This window comes from Neoarius graeffei, chromosome 12 (genome assembly GCF_027579695.1).
Source record: "Neoarius graeffei isolate fNeoGra1 chromosome 12, fNeoGra1.pri, whole genome shotgun sequence".
NCBI lineage: Eukaryota > Metazoa > Chordata > Actinopteri > Siluriformes > Ariidae > Neoarius > Neoarius graeffei.
The window spans coordinates 23,773,865-23,789,823 of record NC_083580.1 but is presented as its reverse complement, the minus strand read 5'-3'; the positions used below and the strand labels follow the sequence as shown (position 1 = coordinate 23,789,823).

Genomic DNA, 15,959 nt, shown 5'->3' with positions numbered 1-15,959 from the left:
GGCAAGCACAGGTTCTCAAAGATAGTTATCCATGCAGGAGCTAATGATATACTCCTTCGTCAGTCTGAGGTTACTAAGAGTAACTTTGTAGAGGTGTTTAAATTAGCGAAGGCAATGTCCGATGCTGTAGTATGCTCTGGCCCCATCCCAATGTGGCGTGGCGATGTAGCTTACAGCAGGTTATGGTCGCTGAACTGCTGGCTGTCCAGGTGGTGCTCTGAAAACAGTGTGGGCTTTATAGATAATTGGGCTAATTTTGAGGGCACTGCTGGCCTGTTAGGGCGGGATGGTATCCATCCCACTCGGGAAGGTGCTGCTCTCATTTCCTGCAGCATAGGTCATAGTCTCAGAACAGGCCTAGTTAATTTCTGACAATCCAGAGCCAAGGCCAGGGAGCAGATGAACAGGCTAAACCGACTGTCTGCTAGCTGCACAGAGTCGTCACTCAGGGCCCACTACATCGAGACTGTGTCTGTTCCCCGAGCTCAACAAAAAGGTAGAAATTTTCAGAGAGTTTGTTCCAGTAACCTAATCAATATAAAATTAGATCATACTGACTGTACAGCTGCTGCCAGCACCTTTGATCTAAAGGTGGGGCTATTAAATATTAGATCTCTTACATCTAAAGCGCTAATGGTTAATGAACTCATTACTGATCAGGAGTTTAATGTACTGTGTTTAACAGAAACATGGATTAAGCCAAATGAATATATAGCATTAAATGAAGCGAGTCCTCCTGGATACAGTTATATACACCAGCCTCGTCTAACTGGCAGAGGAGGAGGCGTCGCGGTTATTTATAACGATTATCTAGGTGTAACACACAAACCTGGTTATAAATTTAATACATTTGAAGTTCTTCATACTCATATAATGTATGTAGCCTCGAAAAATAAGTCTACCCAGTTAATTCCATTGCTTATTATTTACAGGCCCCCGGGGCCATATTCTGAGTTTCTTTCTGAATTTGCAGATTTTATCTCAGATCTGGTTATTTCCTTAGACAAAGCTTTAGTTGTCGGAGATTTTAATATTCACTTCGATAACCCAGAAGACCCTTTAAAAACAGCGTTTGTGTCCATCTTAGATTCAGTTGGGATTAAGCAGAATGTCATAGGACCGACCCATAATGGTGGTCACACCCTTGATCTAATACTAACATTCAGATTAAACGTAGACAATATAGTCATACTTCCACAGTCTGAAGTTATCTCAGATCATTGTCTCATCTCATTCAAAATATGTCTGAGTAATAATATATGCACCTCACCACGGTACTGTATTAAACGTACTTTCACGTCAACTAATGCACAGAGCTTTATAAATGATCTCCCAGAGCTGTCAACTTTGATTGGGTCACTGTCAGCCCCTGCAGAACTTGATCAGGCAACTGAATGCTTAGAGTCAACATTCCGCCATACTTTAGATAATGTAGCTCCTCTAAAAAGGAAAATGGTCAGAGACAAAAAATTAGCACCCTGGTATAATGATGACACTCACACATTAAAACAGACCACTCGAAAATTGGAACGTAAATGGCGTCAAACAAAATTGGTATTATTCAAATTAGCTTGGAAGGAGAGCTTCCTGAAGTATAGAAAAGCTCTTAGTGCTGCGAGATCAACATATTTCTCCTCCCTAATAGAAGATAACAAAAATAATCCTAGATTCCTATTTAATACTGTAGCAAAATTAACCAGGAATAAGTCCACTATCAACACATGCACACCTGCAGTATGTAGTAGCAACGACTTCATGAATTTTTTTAATGACAAAATTGAGAATATCCGACAAAAAATTCAAACTACTAATTTAAGGTTAGACAATGAAAGTGACCTTGTAGTTAACAATATAACTGTATCAGATCATCAGTTAGAATGTTTTACTCCCCTAAAAGAAACTGAATTACTTTCATTAATCTCTACATCAAAAGCCTCAACTTGCGTACTAGATCCCTTACCGACACATCTATTCAAACAGATAATGCCTGGAGTAATTGAACCGCTTCTAAAAATAAATTCTTCTCTTATGATTGGCTATGTACCCAAATCCTTTAAACTAGCAGTTATCAAACCCCTGATTAAAAAACCTGACCTTGATCCCTGTCAGCTGTCCAATTATCGGCCAATATCAAACCTCCCCTTTATCTCCAAGATCCTTGAAAAAGCTGTGGCACAGCAGTTATGCTCATATTTACATAGGAATAACATCCATGAAATGTATCAGTCAGGATTTAGACCTCATCATAGCACAGAGACAGCACTGGTTAAAGTAGTAAACGACCTACTGTTGGCGTCTGATCAGGGCTGTGTCTCGCTACTTGTGTTGCTTGACCTTAGTGCAGCATTTGATACCATTGATCATTCCATTCTTCTGGATAGACTAGAAAATGTTGTGGGAGTTAAGGGAATGGCCCTCTCCTGGCTCAGGTCTTATCTAACTGATCGTTATCAGTATGTTGATATAAATGGTGATATTTCTAGACGTACCGAGGTAAAGTTTGGTGTTCCACAAGGTTCTGTCTTGGGTCCACTGCTTTTCTCTATATATGTTACCTCTGGGTGATATTATTTGTAAACATTGTATTAGTTTCCACTGTTATGCTGATGACACACAGTTGTATGTCTCTGCAAAACCTGATGAGAGACACCAGCTTAATAGAATTGAGGAATGTGTTAAGGACATTAGACACTGGATGCTTATTAATTTCCTTCTGCTTAACTCTGACAAGACTGAAGTACTTGTACTAGGACCACATGCAGCTAGAAGTAAGTTTTCTGATTACACAGTAACTCTGGATGGCCTTTCTGTTTCTTCACGTGCAGTAGTAAAAGACCTCGGAGTGATTATTGACCCCAGTCTTTCATTCGAAACTCACATTGATAACATCACCCAGATAGCTTTCTTTCATCTCAGAAATACTGCAAAGATAAGAAATTTAATGTCATTGCATGATGCAAAAAAACTAGTCCATGCTTTCGTTACCTCCAGGTTGGATTACTGTAATGCTTTACTGTCTGGATGTTCCAATAAGTGCATAAACAAGCTCCAGTTAGTTCAAAATGCAGCAGCAAGAGTCCTTACTAGAACTAGAAAATATGACCACATCACGCCTGTCTTATCCACACTGCATTGGCTCCCAATCAAATTTCGTATTGATTATAAAATACTACTATTGACCTTTAAAGCACTAAATGGTCTCGCACCACAGTACCTGAGTGAACTTCTGCTCCTCTATGACCCGCCACGCCTACTTGGATCAAAAGGTGCAGGCTATCTGCTGGTACCTCGTATAGTGAAGGCTACATCAGGGGGCAGAGCCTTTTCTTACAAAGCCCCACTGTTATGGAACAGCCTTCCAAGTAATGTTCGGGAATCAGACACAGTCTCAGCATTTAAGTCTAGGCTGAAAACACATCAGTTTAGTCAAGCCTTTTGTTAATGGTGTTTATGAGGTAAAGGAGTAGATCTGGAGGGTCCTCAGACATAGAGTGTTTTGGTAAACTGGGATGTATGGATGCTGTCAGTCCCCACTCGCTTGCTCACTTGAGTTTGTTGATGGTGTAGTGGCTGGCTACTTTATGTCCTGGGGCTCCCTCATGCCTGTGTTACCTTCTGGCTCTCTCCTTTTAGTTATGCTGTCATAGTTAGTTGCCAGAGTCCCTGCTTGTACTCTGTGCAATATGTATACTGTTCCTACTTATTCAGGTGACATTGGGCATACCTAACTCCCTGTGTTTTCTTTCCCTCCCCCCCACCCCAAATCTGTCCCTCTGAGTTACATGGAGTCAACAGGAAATCTTTTGGTGGAGAGGGTGGAGACCTCGACTGGCTATCGTAGCCTTCAGGGAATCGGCCGTCAGACATTCTGTTGCATGTCCCAGACCCGGTGAAATGTAACTGAATTGTCTTGGCCAGGCCTAAGGGTCCCATCTGCATCTCATCATTGCTGAGGAGTGTGCTCCCATCACCCAATCAAGCATCCAGCCAGAGCAGGTCATATATTTTTTTACCATATTAACATGCCATTGTTGTGTGTTATGCCTGATGTAAAGACTCTCGTCTCTGCGAGCCTACCACACAGATTTAATACTTGTCATTTTTAGGGCATACCTAACAACGCATTTTCTTTCTCTCTCCCCCCCCCCCCATCTGTCCCTCTGAGTTACATGTTGGTCCTGGGATTGAGATGCTGGCCTCTTCTGCCCCTCGGACCTGCTTGATCCATCCTGGTGCCCTGTGTCTGGTTGGAGTTTTATCGCACCGCTCCTGTGAAGGACAGCCCCATGAGGACAGTTGAGGGTTATACCTGTTAAAACTGTTAATATTATAGTCAGGCTGTCTGTTGTTGCCCAAATGAGGATGGGTTCCCTTTTGAGTCTGGTTCCTCTCGAGGTTTCTTCCTCATGTCGTCTGAGGGAGTTTTTCCTTGCCACCGTTGCCACAGGCTTGCTCATTGGGGATAGATTAGGGATAAAATTAGCTCATGTTTTAAGTCGTTCAAATCCTGTAAAGCTGCTTTGCGACAATGTTTATTGTTAAAAGCGCTATACAAATAAACTTGATTTGATTTGATTTATAACAGTATACTTAAAGTATACAATAATAAACTAAAAATAGGGACTCGAAGTATATAACTAGTACAATGGCGGTATATCAATAAGTGTACTTGTGGTATACTTGAACTTGTGGTATAATGAACTTTAAGTATACTACTTTTTGCTAAGGGCTACTTGTTTTGGCTAGTTAAATCCTTGAGATTTATCTTCACTCGCCCAATCTGCTCTCTGCGTAATGAAGGTTATGTTGACAGTAATGTCTTTCTTCTTTTCATAAGATTATGATCCTGACTGGTGCTGTAATGGTATATAATATCTCTCTTCTGTCATAAAGTAGTGTCATCTAAACCAGTGATGTAATGCTTCATCACCCATTTTCATGATACATAGATAACTTGGCTTTGTCAATCACATCATCATCACCCAGTCACATAGCTACAACACACTCTTGAATGTGACTATATACTCATGTTTGTCCTACAATAAACTGAGAAAGCTCTCTGAACAGCTGTGTTTGTGTCAGCGAGTGTTTGCTCCTGGATCGATCTGTGAGGTAGAATCTCTTAGGCGGCAGAGATCTATATTCCTGGATCATACTTTGTCAGTTCAACCTCCTTCAGTACAAACAGATCAGACCCTAACAGAAATATAATTCTTAAAGGTTCAACAAAAATATAAATTAAGTTAAATGTGAACAAAAACATATTTTACAGTTATGAATTGCAGTGGATTTCTTTTACTTCAGACTCTTTCTGTTTGCTGCTGTGTCTTGACAAGTGCTGTGGAATATTCCAGAAAATGAATCTAAACAAAATGAGCTTCTTCCCTTGCTGTGTTGCAGTGTTGTCAGTTTAGTGACTTTGTAACTAGATTTGGTGACTTTTTAGACCCCTTTAATGACTTTATATACAGTACAGTGGCAGCTGGTAGTCTTTCAAACAGGGGAGGCTGGTCGGTTACGATATTTCCAGATTTTAAAAGAAAAAAGAAAAAAACACATCAATTTTGCCATTACTCTTGCCTCTGATCTGGCTGATTGTTGGCAGGGTCACAAACTGTGAAATAACAGGTTCTTTTGGCCCATTAGCCTACTGTCCAATATACATGATGTTGGTGTTGGGGGGGGTATATTTTAACATTTTATATTTTAAAATTGTGGCATGTGGCATGTTGTTTAAAAATTGATCATTATTGAAAGCAGCTCTTTGTCAGGAACCTCAGCAGTAACAGCAGAGTGTTCTGGAATAGGCACAAGCACTGACCTTGGGGAGCCAAACAGAGCTGGGTGCCACACATTTAATTCAATGACACTTTCCCTATATTTTACTTATTTTGACTGAGAAATGTTTTATTGACAATTTTGATAACCCTTCACTTTTAATCCAGGTTTGTAGTGTGAAATGTTCTCGGCTGTGTTTTTGTTTAAAAATGTTTTCCAAATTGTAGCTGTGTTTAATTCATATCCAGAAAAATATATATTCCAATATAATATACTCAGCATAAACATTTTAAATAGATTCTATATTTTTGGTCCATCCATGACATATTACTAAAGTAGCCTATTTACTGTTGTTGATGTGGGTCACTTGCTGTTAGCCAATTCACGTTCTCGTACCAGGAGAGCTGAAAGGAACAAGTATTATTCCCTACCTTTTCACCAAGTCAATTTGAGGCGTTGGTCTACCCTGCTCTTTAATTTTAATTTTTTCCTCGAAAGGAAGACTGGCAAATGGCTTCGCCAAAATTAAATCAGCAATGCTTGGCATCCGTGCACAGCTTTCTTGCTAGCTGACTAGCTCCCTCAAGTTCAAGTTCAGTCACTCAAATAAACAAAATTTCAGGAACTAAGATAGCAAACTTGACAACACTATATTTACACTTTATTTACAATGAAAATATATACAAACTAAAAAAGCTGGTAGAAACCGTATGTGGGCGGCACGGTGGTGTAGTGGTTAGCGCTGTCGCCTCACAGCAAGAAGGTCAGGGTTCGAGCCCCGTGGCCAGCGAGGGCCTTTCTGTGTGGAGTTTGCATGTTCTCCCCGTGTCCGCGTGGGTTTCCTCCGGGTGCTCCGGTTTCCCCCACAGTCCAAAGACATGCAGGTTAGGTTAACTGGTGACTCTAAATTGACCGTAGGTGTGAATGTGAATGGTTGTCTGTGTCTATGTGTCAGCCCTGTGATGACCTGGTGACTTGTCCAGGGTGTACCCCGCCTTTCACCCGTAGTCAGCTGGGATAGGCTCCAGCTTGCCTGCGACCCTGTAGAACAGGATAAAGCGGCTAGAGATAATGAGATGAGATGAAACCGTATGTAATGAATGAAATCGAAATGTAAGCTGATCTCTTACAATACACCACAGCACTTGCGAATCCGCATGGGACTGAACTGAAATTCACCGCTGCCTGTCTATATTTGAAATGAGCTGTCAATCAAAGAAAATATCCGGCCGCTTTCACCAATCACCAGTCTCCTCGCAGAAACTACCATGTCCCTCCCACTGTGAGGCTGGGAGTCCGTGGGGCGGGCGTTTTCGCAGTATTTGTCCAATAACCGTCTTGCATTTTGATATTGAAAAGCGCATAGCTTCCAAATGCCATTGAAGTCCACTAGGCTGGGAGTCCGTGGGACTCCGTGGGACTCCGTGGGCGGGCGTTTTCACAGTATTTGTCCAATAATTGTCTTGCATTTTGATATTGAAAAGCGCATAGCTCCCAAATCCCATTGAAGTCCACTGAGGCTGGGAGTCCGTGGGACTCCGTGGGCGGGCGTTTTCGCAGTATTTGTCCAATAATTGTCTTGCATTTTGATATTGAAAAGCGCATAGCTCCCAAATGCCATTGAAGTCCACTGAGGCTGGGAGTTCGTGGGACTCCGTGAGCAGGCGTTTTCGCAGTATTTGTCCAATAATCGTCTTGCATTTTGATATTGAAAAGCGCATAGCTCCCAAATGCCATTGAAGTCCACTGAGGCTGGGCTGCATCGCGTTGTCACGAGGGGGAAAAACTCACGCACACATTAGGCGAACTGGGGAAAGTTATAACGGAATGATTTCGCACTGTAGTTAGGTTGAGCACATATTTCTATGATTCTGGATCTGAAATAGCAATGTTATAAGGTCGGCTATAACATAAGCCTAGCGCAATTCATCCTACACGATGTTTGTCATTTTTAGAGGAGGCTGAGCCTCCCTCGTTGTCTTAGAGCAATCGCCCGTGATACAGTATATTGTATATATATAAAAAAGAGACTAGTGACAAATCTAGTGCCTTGTTGAGTATATGTTAACCATCCTGCCCTTGCTATTGCTCGCCATCTCATATCACTATTTTACTTCGTTCTTTATGTAATGTCTTGATCTGTGTCATGGCAGTGCCCATACAGCGGTGGACTAAAACACCCATCAGCCATTGCATGTCACATGGCCATGAACACTTGAATCACATTGTTGTCTAATAAGTCACATATTGTACAACACTCCTAGTTGGTCTTTACTCGTTGTTATCTTTATGTGTGTCACATTCATATTGTTGTCTAGCCACACTGTTTCTTGTTCATGTTTCACAATCTTTGTGTTTCACTTATCTCATTGTAAAAACATGTTTTTCTGCACTTGCATCCATCTCCAACTACCATTCCTGACAGAAACACTGACCAAATCATGGATGCAGCAGGATTCTTTCAGTCACAGCATGATCTCCTACAAGAGAACTGCCTGATAAGGAGTGGATAGATCATCGCCATACTGGCATGGCTCAAAACAATGTACACCCTTGAGCAATTTTTTCAGGAAGGGGCTCAAACCTCTCAAAATGTGAATGCACCGGATGGGTGACATGCTCCAGACACGCACAGTAGAGTCATGTGATGCACTTGCGAACAAACAGCCATCCTGGGAAAAAGTGCAGCATTTCACTGGCCCCGAGTTTCAGAAAATCACAAGTTATCACTGACAGTTAGGTAAGATTACCTCTTGATATGTGAAACAAAGAAATTACATTCTTCTGATCATCCAAACCTGTGTGACCACGGACTTTGGCCATGAGCTCCCTGTCAGATGCTCTCCACAGGTAAAGGCGGCCATCATCTGAGCATGTGAGCACAAATTGACAGTCGGGCGAGAATGCGCAACAATTCACCTGCATAATAATAATAAGAATAAGAGGAATCATCATCATCATCATCAGTTTTATTTTCACTTTTGAAATAATATTCCAAATAAAATTCATTCATTTTTTTTGCCACTTATCCACTGCAGGTCACGAGTGAGCTGAAGTCAATCCCAGCTGACATTGAGCAAGAGTTGGGGTTCACCCTGGGCAGGCTGCCAATTTATCACAGGGCTGACACAGACAGCCATTCACACACTCACACACACACACCTATGGGCAATTTAGAGTAACCAACTGACTTAATCCACATGCCTTTGGACTGTGGGAGGAAATCGGAGCACCCGGAGGAAACCCACACAGGCATGAGGAGAACATACAATCTCCACACAGAAAGGCCCCAGTCAACCAGCAGATTTGAACCCTGAACCTGCTTCCTGTGAGGCAACAGTGCCTCCCTAAATAAAATTCAATCACCACAATTTCAGCCTCAGCAACTTTTCTCTCCTCAAATATCATGTCTGTTCTATGTTCATTTTGATTTTATTTCTCCTTTTAGTGCTTTTACTAATAGACATTGTTACAAAGCAGCTTTAGATTTGTAGGTTTAGATGCTGAGTTTAATGTTTGTAATTTCTAATCAACAAGTCCAATCCAACAGATGCAAGGAAAAACTCCGAGACAACCAGACTCAAAAGGGAACCCATCCTCATCTGGGTGACACGTCTTAGTGTGATTATAAGTCATATTCTTCTACCACTGTGTAGCATAAAGCTGAAGTGTGTTGAAAGGATGTTTATTATGAGCATCATAGTCTTTATTAATACAGAAGCAGTTCTTAGGCACAAGTCTACAATATCCAAGTGAGATTAACAACTGAAGAAATAGTGAGACCTTTTGGCATACACTGTTTGTAAAATGCAATCTATTCTATGTAATACATATATTGCTCACATTATATCCTAAAGTATATTATAAATAGAGTATGACGAATCATTCTCCAGAAGCAAATTTGATACTCTGCAAATGCAACCAAGTTCTAAAAATATTGATAAATACGTCACCCCTAGGCAGCACGGTGGTGTAGTGGTTAGCGCTGTCGCCTCACAGCAAGAAGGTCCGGGTTCAAGCCCTGTGGCCGGCGAGGGCCTTTCTGTGTGGAGTTTGCATGTTCTCCCCATGTTCGTGTGGGTTTCCTCCGGGTGCTCCAGTTTCCCCCACAGTCCAAAGACATGTAGGTTAGGCTAATTGGTGACTCTAAATTGACCGTAGGTGTGAATGGTTGTCTATGTGCAGGCCTGCCGACAGGGGGGGACAAATGGGTATGTTGGCCCAGGAATGGGGGGGGCCCAGAACTGGGCTCTCATGAAGTTGCGATTATTTTATTTCATTTCAAAATGTGTTGATCTGGGGGAGAAATGTGCTATATTTGCATTCAATAAATGATTTCTAGATCTTTTGCCTTTATTGTCTTTGAAAAAGGCGTCAAGAACCCCCTACAACCCCTAATGCAAAAATGGTTTGGTCTGACTCTTTCAGCCCGTCCCTTCTGTGTGTGTGTGAGAGAGAGAGCGAGCAGCCCCTCCCCCAACCCGCGCGCTGCGAGCAGAGTGTCACAGGATTTTCTCAGTGTGCTCCCTCCAAACAATGGGGATTTACATGAAAACGGAAGGAGATATTCACAAATTTCTTTCACAGTGAGCGCCACAAGGGTCTCCTGAACACACTGATGTAATTTTTTTTGTCTGTAGTGTAACAAATGAGGTCACTAGAGCGAGTTAAAAACGAGTGACTTTTCTGCCAAGTTTATAATGGCAGTCTATGGGGCTGCGTGCCTGTCCTCTCCTCACTTTCAGGCTTCTCATTCAAAAACTGCAAGTCCTATCATGTAGGTAGACACATTGTGTGAATCAGGACAAGTGTGGCTACTACTTTTGAGAAAATTGTGTGTGGAGTGAAAATTGGGGCTGAAAACACAGTTTAAATGAGAAAGTTTGAGCTATTTTTCCAAGCTCTCTACACTCTAATAGAGTAGAGTGTAATAAGTTAGAGTCTAACTTGACGAGCTCCACTGGTGTGTAACGCAATAGACACCCATTATAAAGCCTGACTTTCTCAGGCTTTATAAGGGGGAGGAGGGGTGGAGACGCGGGGGATGGGAGCATGGTGAGGGCGGGCGTGTTTCTTTTCAAAATATGGCTTGTGGGAACCGTTATTCCAAAATCTCGTACTCCACCTTTAAGGGGAAAAAAACGACATCGTTCAATCATAGCGCTTCGACAATCAGCGTGCATGCCATTTGCCAACATGCACAAGTCAGGAGCACAGAAAAGAAAAGAGAAAAAGAGGGGAAGAAACCAAGAGACTCAGGGGCTCACTCCATAAATATTTTAAAAAAGATTCGGATGATGCAGCAGGTACTAGCAAAGGCAGTGGGGCAGCTGAGCCAGGTAAGACACAGCCAACTTTTTCCAGCCCCGTAAAGTAACCCCAACCAAGGCACGCACGGCATGCAATTCATGTTACAAACGAGGGGAGAGCAAGTCACACTGAACACCATATCAAACGCACAGGGCATTGAATTATTTCATAACCACAACGGCTTAATAACATTGTGTTTCATATATCTGATTGAAGCTAAGAATATTCACATTAGCCCACAATCATATCCCACCGTTTCTCGAGTGGTGTGTTCTTCTCTGCTTTTCACACTGGACAGTATGCACGCACAGTATACTATGTTCGCCCCCAGCCCTGCCCGAAATCCCCCGTCCATCGCTGCTCCTTCACGAGCACCCCAATCACGTGAGTAGAGACTGGGATAAGAGAGGTGGGTGGGTGTGTGGGTTGACCCGGGGGGGCCCATTCAGAGCATTTTGTCCCGGGCCCAGCCAAAGCTGTCAGCGGCCCTGTCTATGTGTCAGCCCTGTGATGACCTGGCAACTTGTCCAGGGTGCACCCCGCCTTTCGCCCATAGTCAGCTGGGATAGGCTCCAGCTTGCCTGCGACCCTGTAGAACAGGATAAAGCAGCTAGAGATAATGAGATGAATGAGATAGCATATTCTGTAGCATAAAAACAATAAAATTACATTTTAATAACAGCAAAAACAGCAGATAGATAGATAGATAGATAGATAGATAGATAGATAGATAGATAGATAGATAGATAGATAGATAGATAGATAGATAAAGTGTTATATACTACTACATTATGCAATCAAATTATATGGCCTTCACCCACCTCTCCTTTGTGGCCGGGGAAGTATGTGACTTGTGCAGCGATGATATCCTTAGATGGATCCTGCCACATGGCTCATCTTATTAAGAATTCTAGAAATTTAAATAATAATAATAATAATAATAATAATAATAATAATAATAATAGACGGATGATTTCTTATTGCATCATTTAAATCCCAAAAGGAGCTTAAGCTGTAGGTGGAGGTGTTTACAGGTTTATCGTATCCACAGTGATGGTCTGGTGAGTTGGGTGGACTGTGTTGATAATTAACAAGCCCAGTCAGACCCAGAAGACCTTGTTAAGAATTCATTTTGAACAAATCCATCTCTCCCTCTGGGGCCTCTTACCACACAAATCTGTTATCGAATGACTCTTGTCATGATCCACAAACACAAGCGAACTGAAGCTTTTGTTTCTCCCCATATGGAAAATGAGTACAATCTTGCTACTATCAATATCAAGAATAAAAATAAAGTAGTATAATATAAATAATAAAATGTAGCTGAAATCTACTTCATTTTAAAATAAAAATATATTTATGGGGGAATTTACACTTTACTGTACTGCTGGAACTATGTGAAGGAACTAACCCTAACCTTAACCTAACCCTAACCTAACCCTGACCTTAACCTAACCCTAACCTTTACCTAACCCTAATCTTAACCTAACTATTACCTTAACCTACCCTTAACCTAACTCTGACCTTAACCTAACCCTAACCTTAACCTAACCCATGACCCATTTCTGAATACGCAGTACGGTAAACTGTAAATTAGCCATATTTATTAACAGGCAATATTAGTGTTTGAAGAAGAAGCCTTTGTCACATGTTCACTCAAGCACAGCAAAATTCCTCCTGTTAGATTTAACCAGTGTTGAATTTGAAATTGAAATGATTGAATGTTAGATTAAATGTAGATTTAAAGCTGCATTAAGTGATCACTTAAGTTAGTTTTATAGTTTTTGTCATGGTCCTACCTGTGGGCTTCTCTCTTCAGGTAACATCTCCACTCAGCATTACCGGCCATGCCCGCACTCACTTCCTCTTATTAACTTTCAGTGACTGTCATTGGCTGTTGCCGATCACCTGCTTCCCCCTGGGTGTATTTAAGCTGCAGTTCTCCCTAGCCTCAGTGTCAGATTGTCTGCAACTCTCAGCCTGATAACCTGCTCTGTGTTCCTACTACTCTGACTCCTGAAGATTTCCTGTTCTGTCTGACTCTGTCTGCTCTCCTGCCCCGGTAACCTGATCTGCCTTCTGTTCTGTCGACTCTGCCTCTTGTCTGCCCCTCCTGTACCTTCACCTGATCTCCAGCTCACTTAGCCCTACAGCCACACCTCTCTGACTACGCCTGGTCCTGTCTCATCTCTGCTGCTAAGTAGGGTCGGGCCTGGTCTGTACTTGGATGGGAGACCTCAGATGTCACCACCAGCCATCCCTGCCTCTGGATTTCACTCACATACATTCTCCCAACTCCCCTTTCCCCTATTATTAATAAACTGTGGTTTGAGCACATTTGATCTCCTCTCCTGTCTGTTCCATGACAAGTTTTAGTGTTAAGACTTTATGATTTTAATATTTTAGAGCTTTTTAAGATCCTTTATTATTTTAAACTATTACATATACTATAACAGTGATTCTAAACTATTCCTGTGTAACTTGACCAAGTTACTGTGTGACCTTCATCCAGGGGAGAAGACACTTCTTTGCTAGACTAAATATGTCTTTGTTTAAAAATTGTCATTAAGAACATCCGCTGATATGAAATGTATACAGGACATTTTGCTCATGATTGATCCAAGGTTTCACTCACACACATACATATTGATGGAATTAAGATGTGTTTTGTTCAGTCCAAGGTTTACTGACCTACGTCATCATACCATCACACCATAGTCTGACATGACGCACACACATAGCATAGACACACCCACACACACCCACAGCTGCATATGCACACAGACACACACACACATAGACAGATATCAAACAGTGATGTCACTTCATCCACAGATAACACACATATAAAATCTCCTGTATTCTCGCATCTCATGGGGGACTTGTAAATAAAGATTGCGAACTCATGGGGTTCCTGTCTTTCTTTCGCGACTCACCTCCAGACGTCTGGGTGATATGGGGGGACTGATCTCGAGATGGTGAGGGCCAGAGGTGAAGAAACCTTTCACCTCCTCTGCATTTAACCTGTCTGAAGCAGTGAACACATGTATGCACAAACAAGTGATTAATTAACACACATACATACCCAGAGCAGTGGGCAGCTACACTACAGTCCCCAGAGAGCAGTTGTGGATTAGGTTCCTTGCTCAAGGCCACTTCAGCCACGATACAGAGGGAGGGGAAAGGGCTGTTGATTCACTCGACTCCCCTCACATTTTCCTTGCCAATCTCAGGAATCAAACTTGTGACATTTTGGGCCCAAAGCTGCTTCTCTAACCTTCAGGTCATGGTCACCCCAATATCAGAATCAGAATCAAAATCAGAATCAAGTTTATTGCCAAGTACTTTCTCACATACAAGGAATTTGCTTTGGTTATTGGTGTTTGAACAGTTAAGATAAAAACAAAAGTAGCTATATACATAGAATAAAAAATAAGAAGAATATAAAATATACAAATTTGAAAAGTGGACAAATTTAAGGGTTATGTGCATGAGTTGTCGAAGTCCAAGCTGTACAGTATGTCCTGGAATGTGCAAATAGGTTACATGATGAAGATGGAGAAGAGTCATGATATGAATATGTGAGAGGGAGAGAATATGTATAACGGGTTAAATGAATAACCAAGCTGTATAGTGTGTGCCGGAATGTGCAGTAAAAGTTCACAGAATGAAGATGTATGACATGACCTTGAAATGTGCAAAATCAAAGTTCAGAGACAAAATACATTAAATGTTACAGATTAAAAGTGTGTAGTTAGAGTTAGTGAGGGTCTCTGACCTTCTTGATGAGGCCAGCTGCAGTGGGGAAAAAGCTGGCCTTATGGCATGAGGTTTTGGTTCTAATGGACCACAACCTCCTACCAGAGGAGATTCAAAAAGAGTTCGTGTCCGAGGTGAGAGGGGTCGGCCACAATCCTTTCTGATCTTAGAGTCCTGGACTCATACAGGTCCTGAAGAGATGGAAGGTTGCAGCCAATCGTCCTTTCAGCAGAGCAAATGATGCACTACAGTCTGCCCTTGTCCCTGGCAGTGGCAGCAGTGTACCAGATGGTAATGGAGGAGGTGAGGATGGACTCAGTGATGGTGGTGTAGAAGTTGCACCATCATTGTCTTTGGCAGATCAAACTTCTTCAGCTGCCGCAGGAAGTACATCCTCTGCTGTGCTTTCTTGGTGAGAGAGCAGGTATTCATCTCCCACTTAAGGTCCTGGGTGATTATACTGCCCAGGAAGGGAAAATACTCCACAGAGATTACTGGGGAGTCAAACAGGGTGATGGGGAGGGTGTGGCAGAGCTCCTCCTGAAGTCTACAATCATCTCCACTGTCTTTAGAGCATTAAGCTCCAAGTTGTTCTGCCTGCACCAGGACAACAGATGATCAATCTCCCACCTGTAGGCAGAGTCCTCCTCATCAGAGATGAGTCCAATGAGGGTAGACTTTAGGAGCTTCACAGGAGCTTGACAGACTGATGGCTGGAGGTGCAGCTGTTGGTGTACAGCAAGAAGAATAGAGGAGAAAGGACGCAACCTTGAGGGGATCCAGTGATGATAGTTTGGGAGTCAGAGACGTGTTTCCCCAGCTTCATGTGCTGCTTCCTGTCAGACAGGAAGTCAGTGATCAACCTACAGGTGGAGTCAGGCACACTCAGTTGGGAGAGTTTGTCCTGCAGAAGAGCCAGGATGATGGTGTTGAAAGTGGAACTGAAATCCACAAACAGGATCCTAGCATAGGTTCCTGAGGAGTCCAGGTGCAGGAGGATGAAATGAAGATCTATGTTGACAGCATCGTCTGCAGATCTGTTGGGTCTGTAGGCGAACTGCATGGGGTCCAGTAGCAGCTCAGTGATGGCTTTGAGGTGGTAAAGCACAAGG

At 42.4% G+C, this 15,959-nt stretch overlaps 1 protein-coding gene across 1 annotated transcript in view; it reads right to left on the bottom strand.

Moving 5' to 3' along the window:
- wdr38 (WD repeat domain 38) overlaps positions 1-11,978 on the bottom strand; it is a 51,713-nt gene extending 39,735 nt beyond the window's left edge. Inside the window, 3 exon segments of the mRNA XM_060936628.1 lie at positions 8,363-8,485; positions 8,583-8,697; positions 11,910-11,978. Coding sequence (XP_060792611.1) covers positions 8,363-8,485; positions 8,583-8,697; positions 11,910-11,978 — 307 coding nt within the window.
- Positions 11,979-15,959: the final 3,981 nt, after the last annotated feature.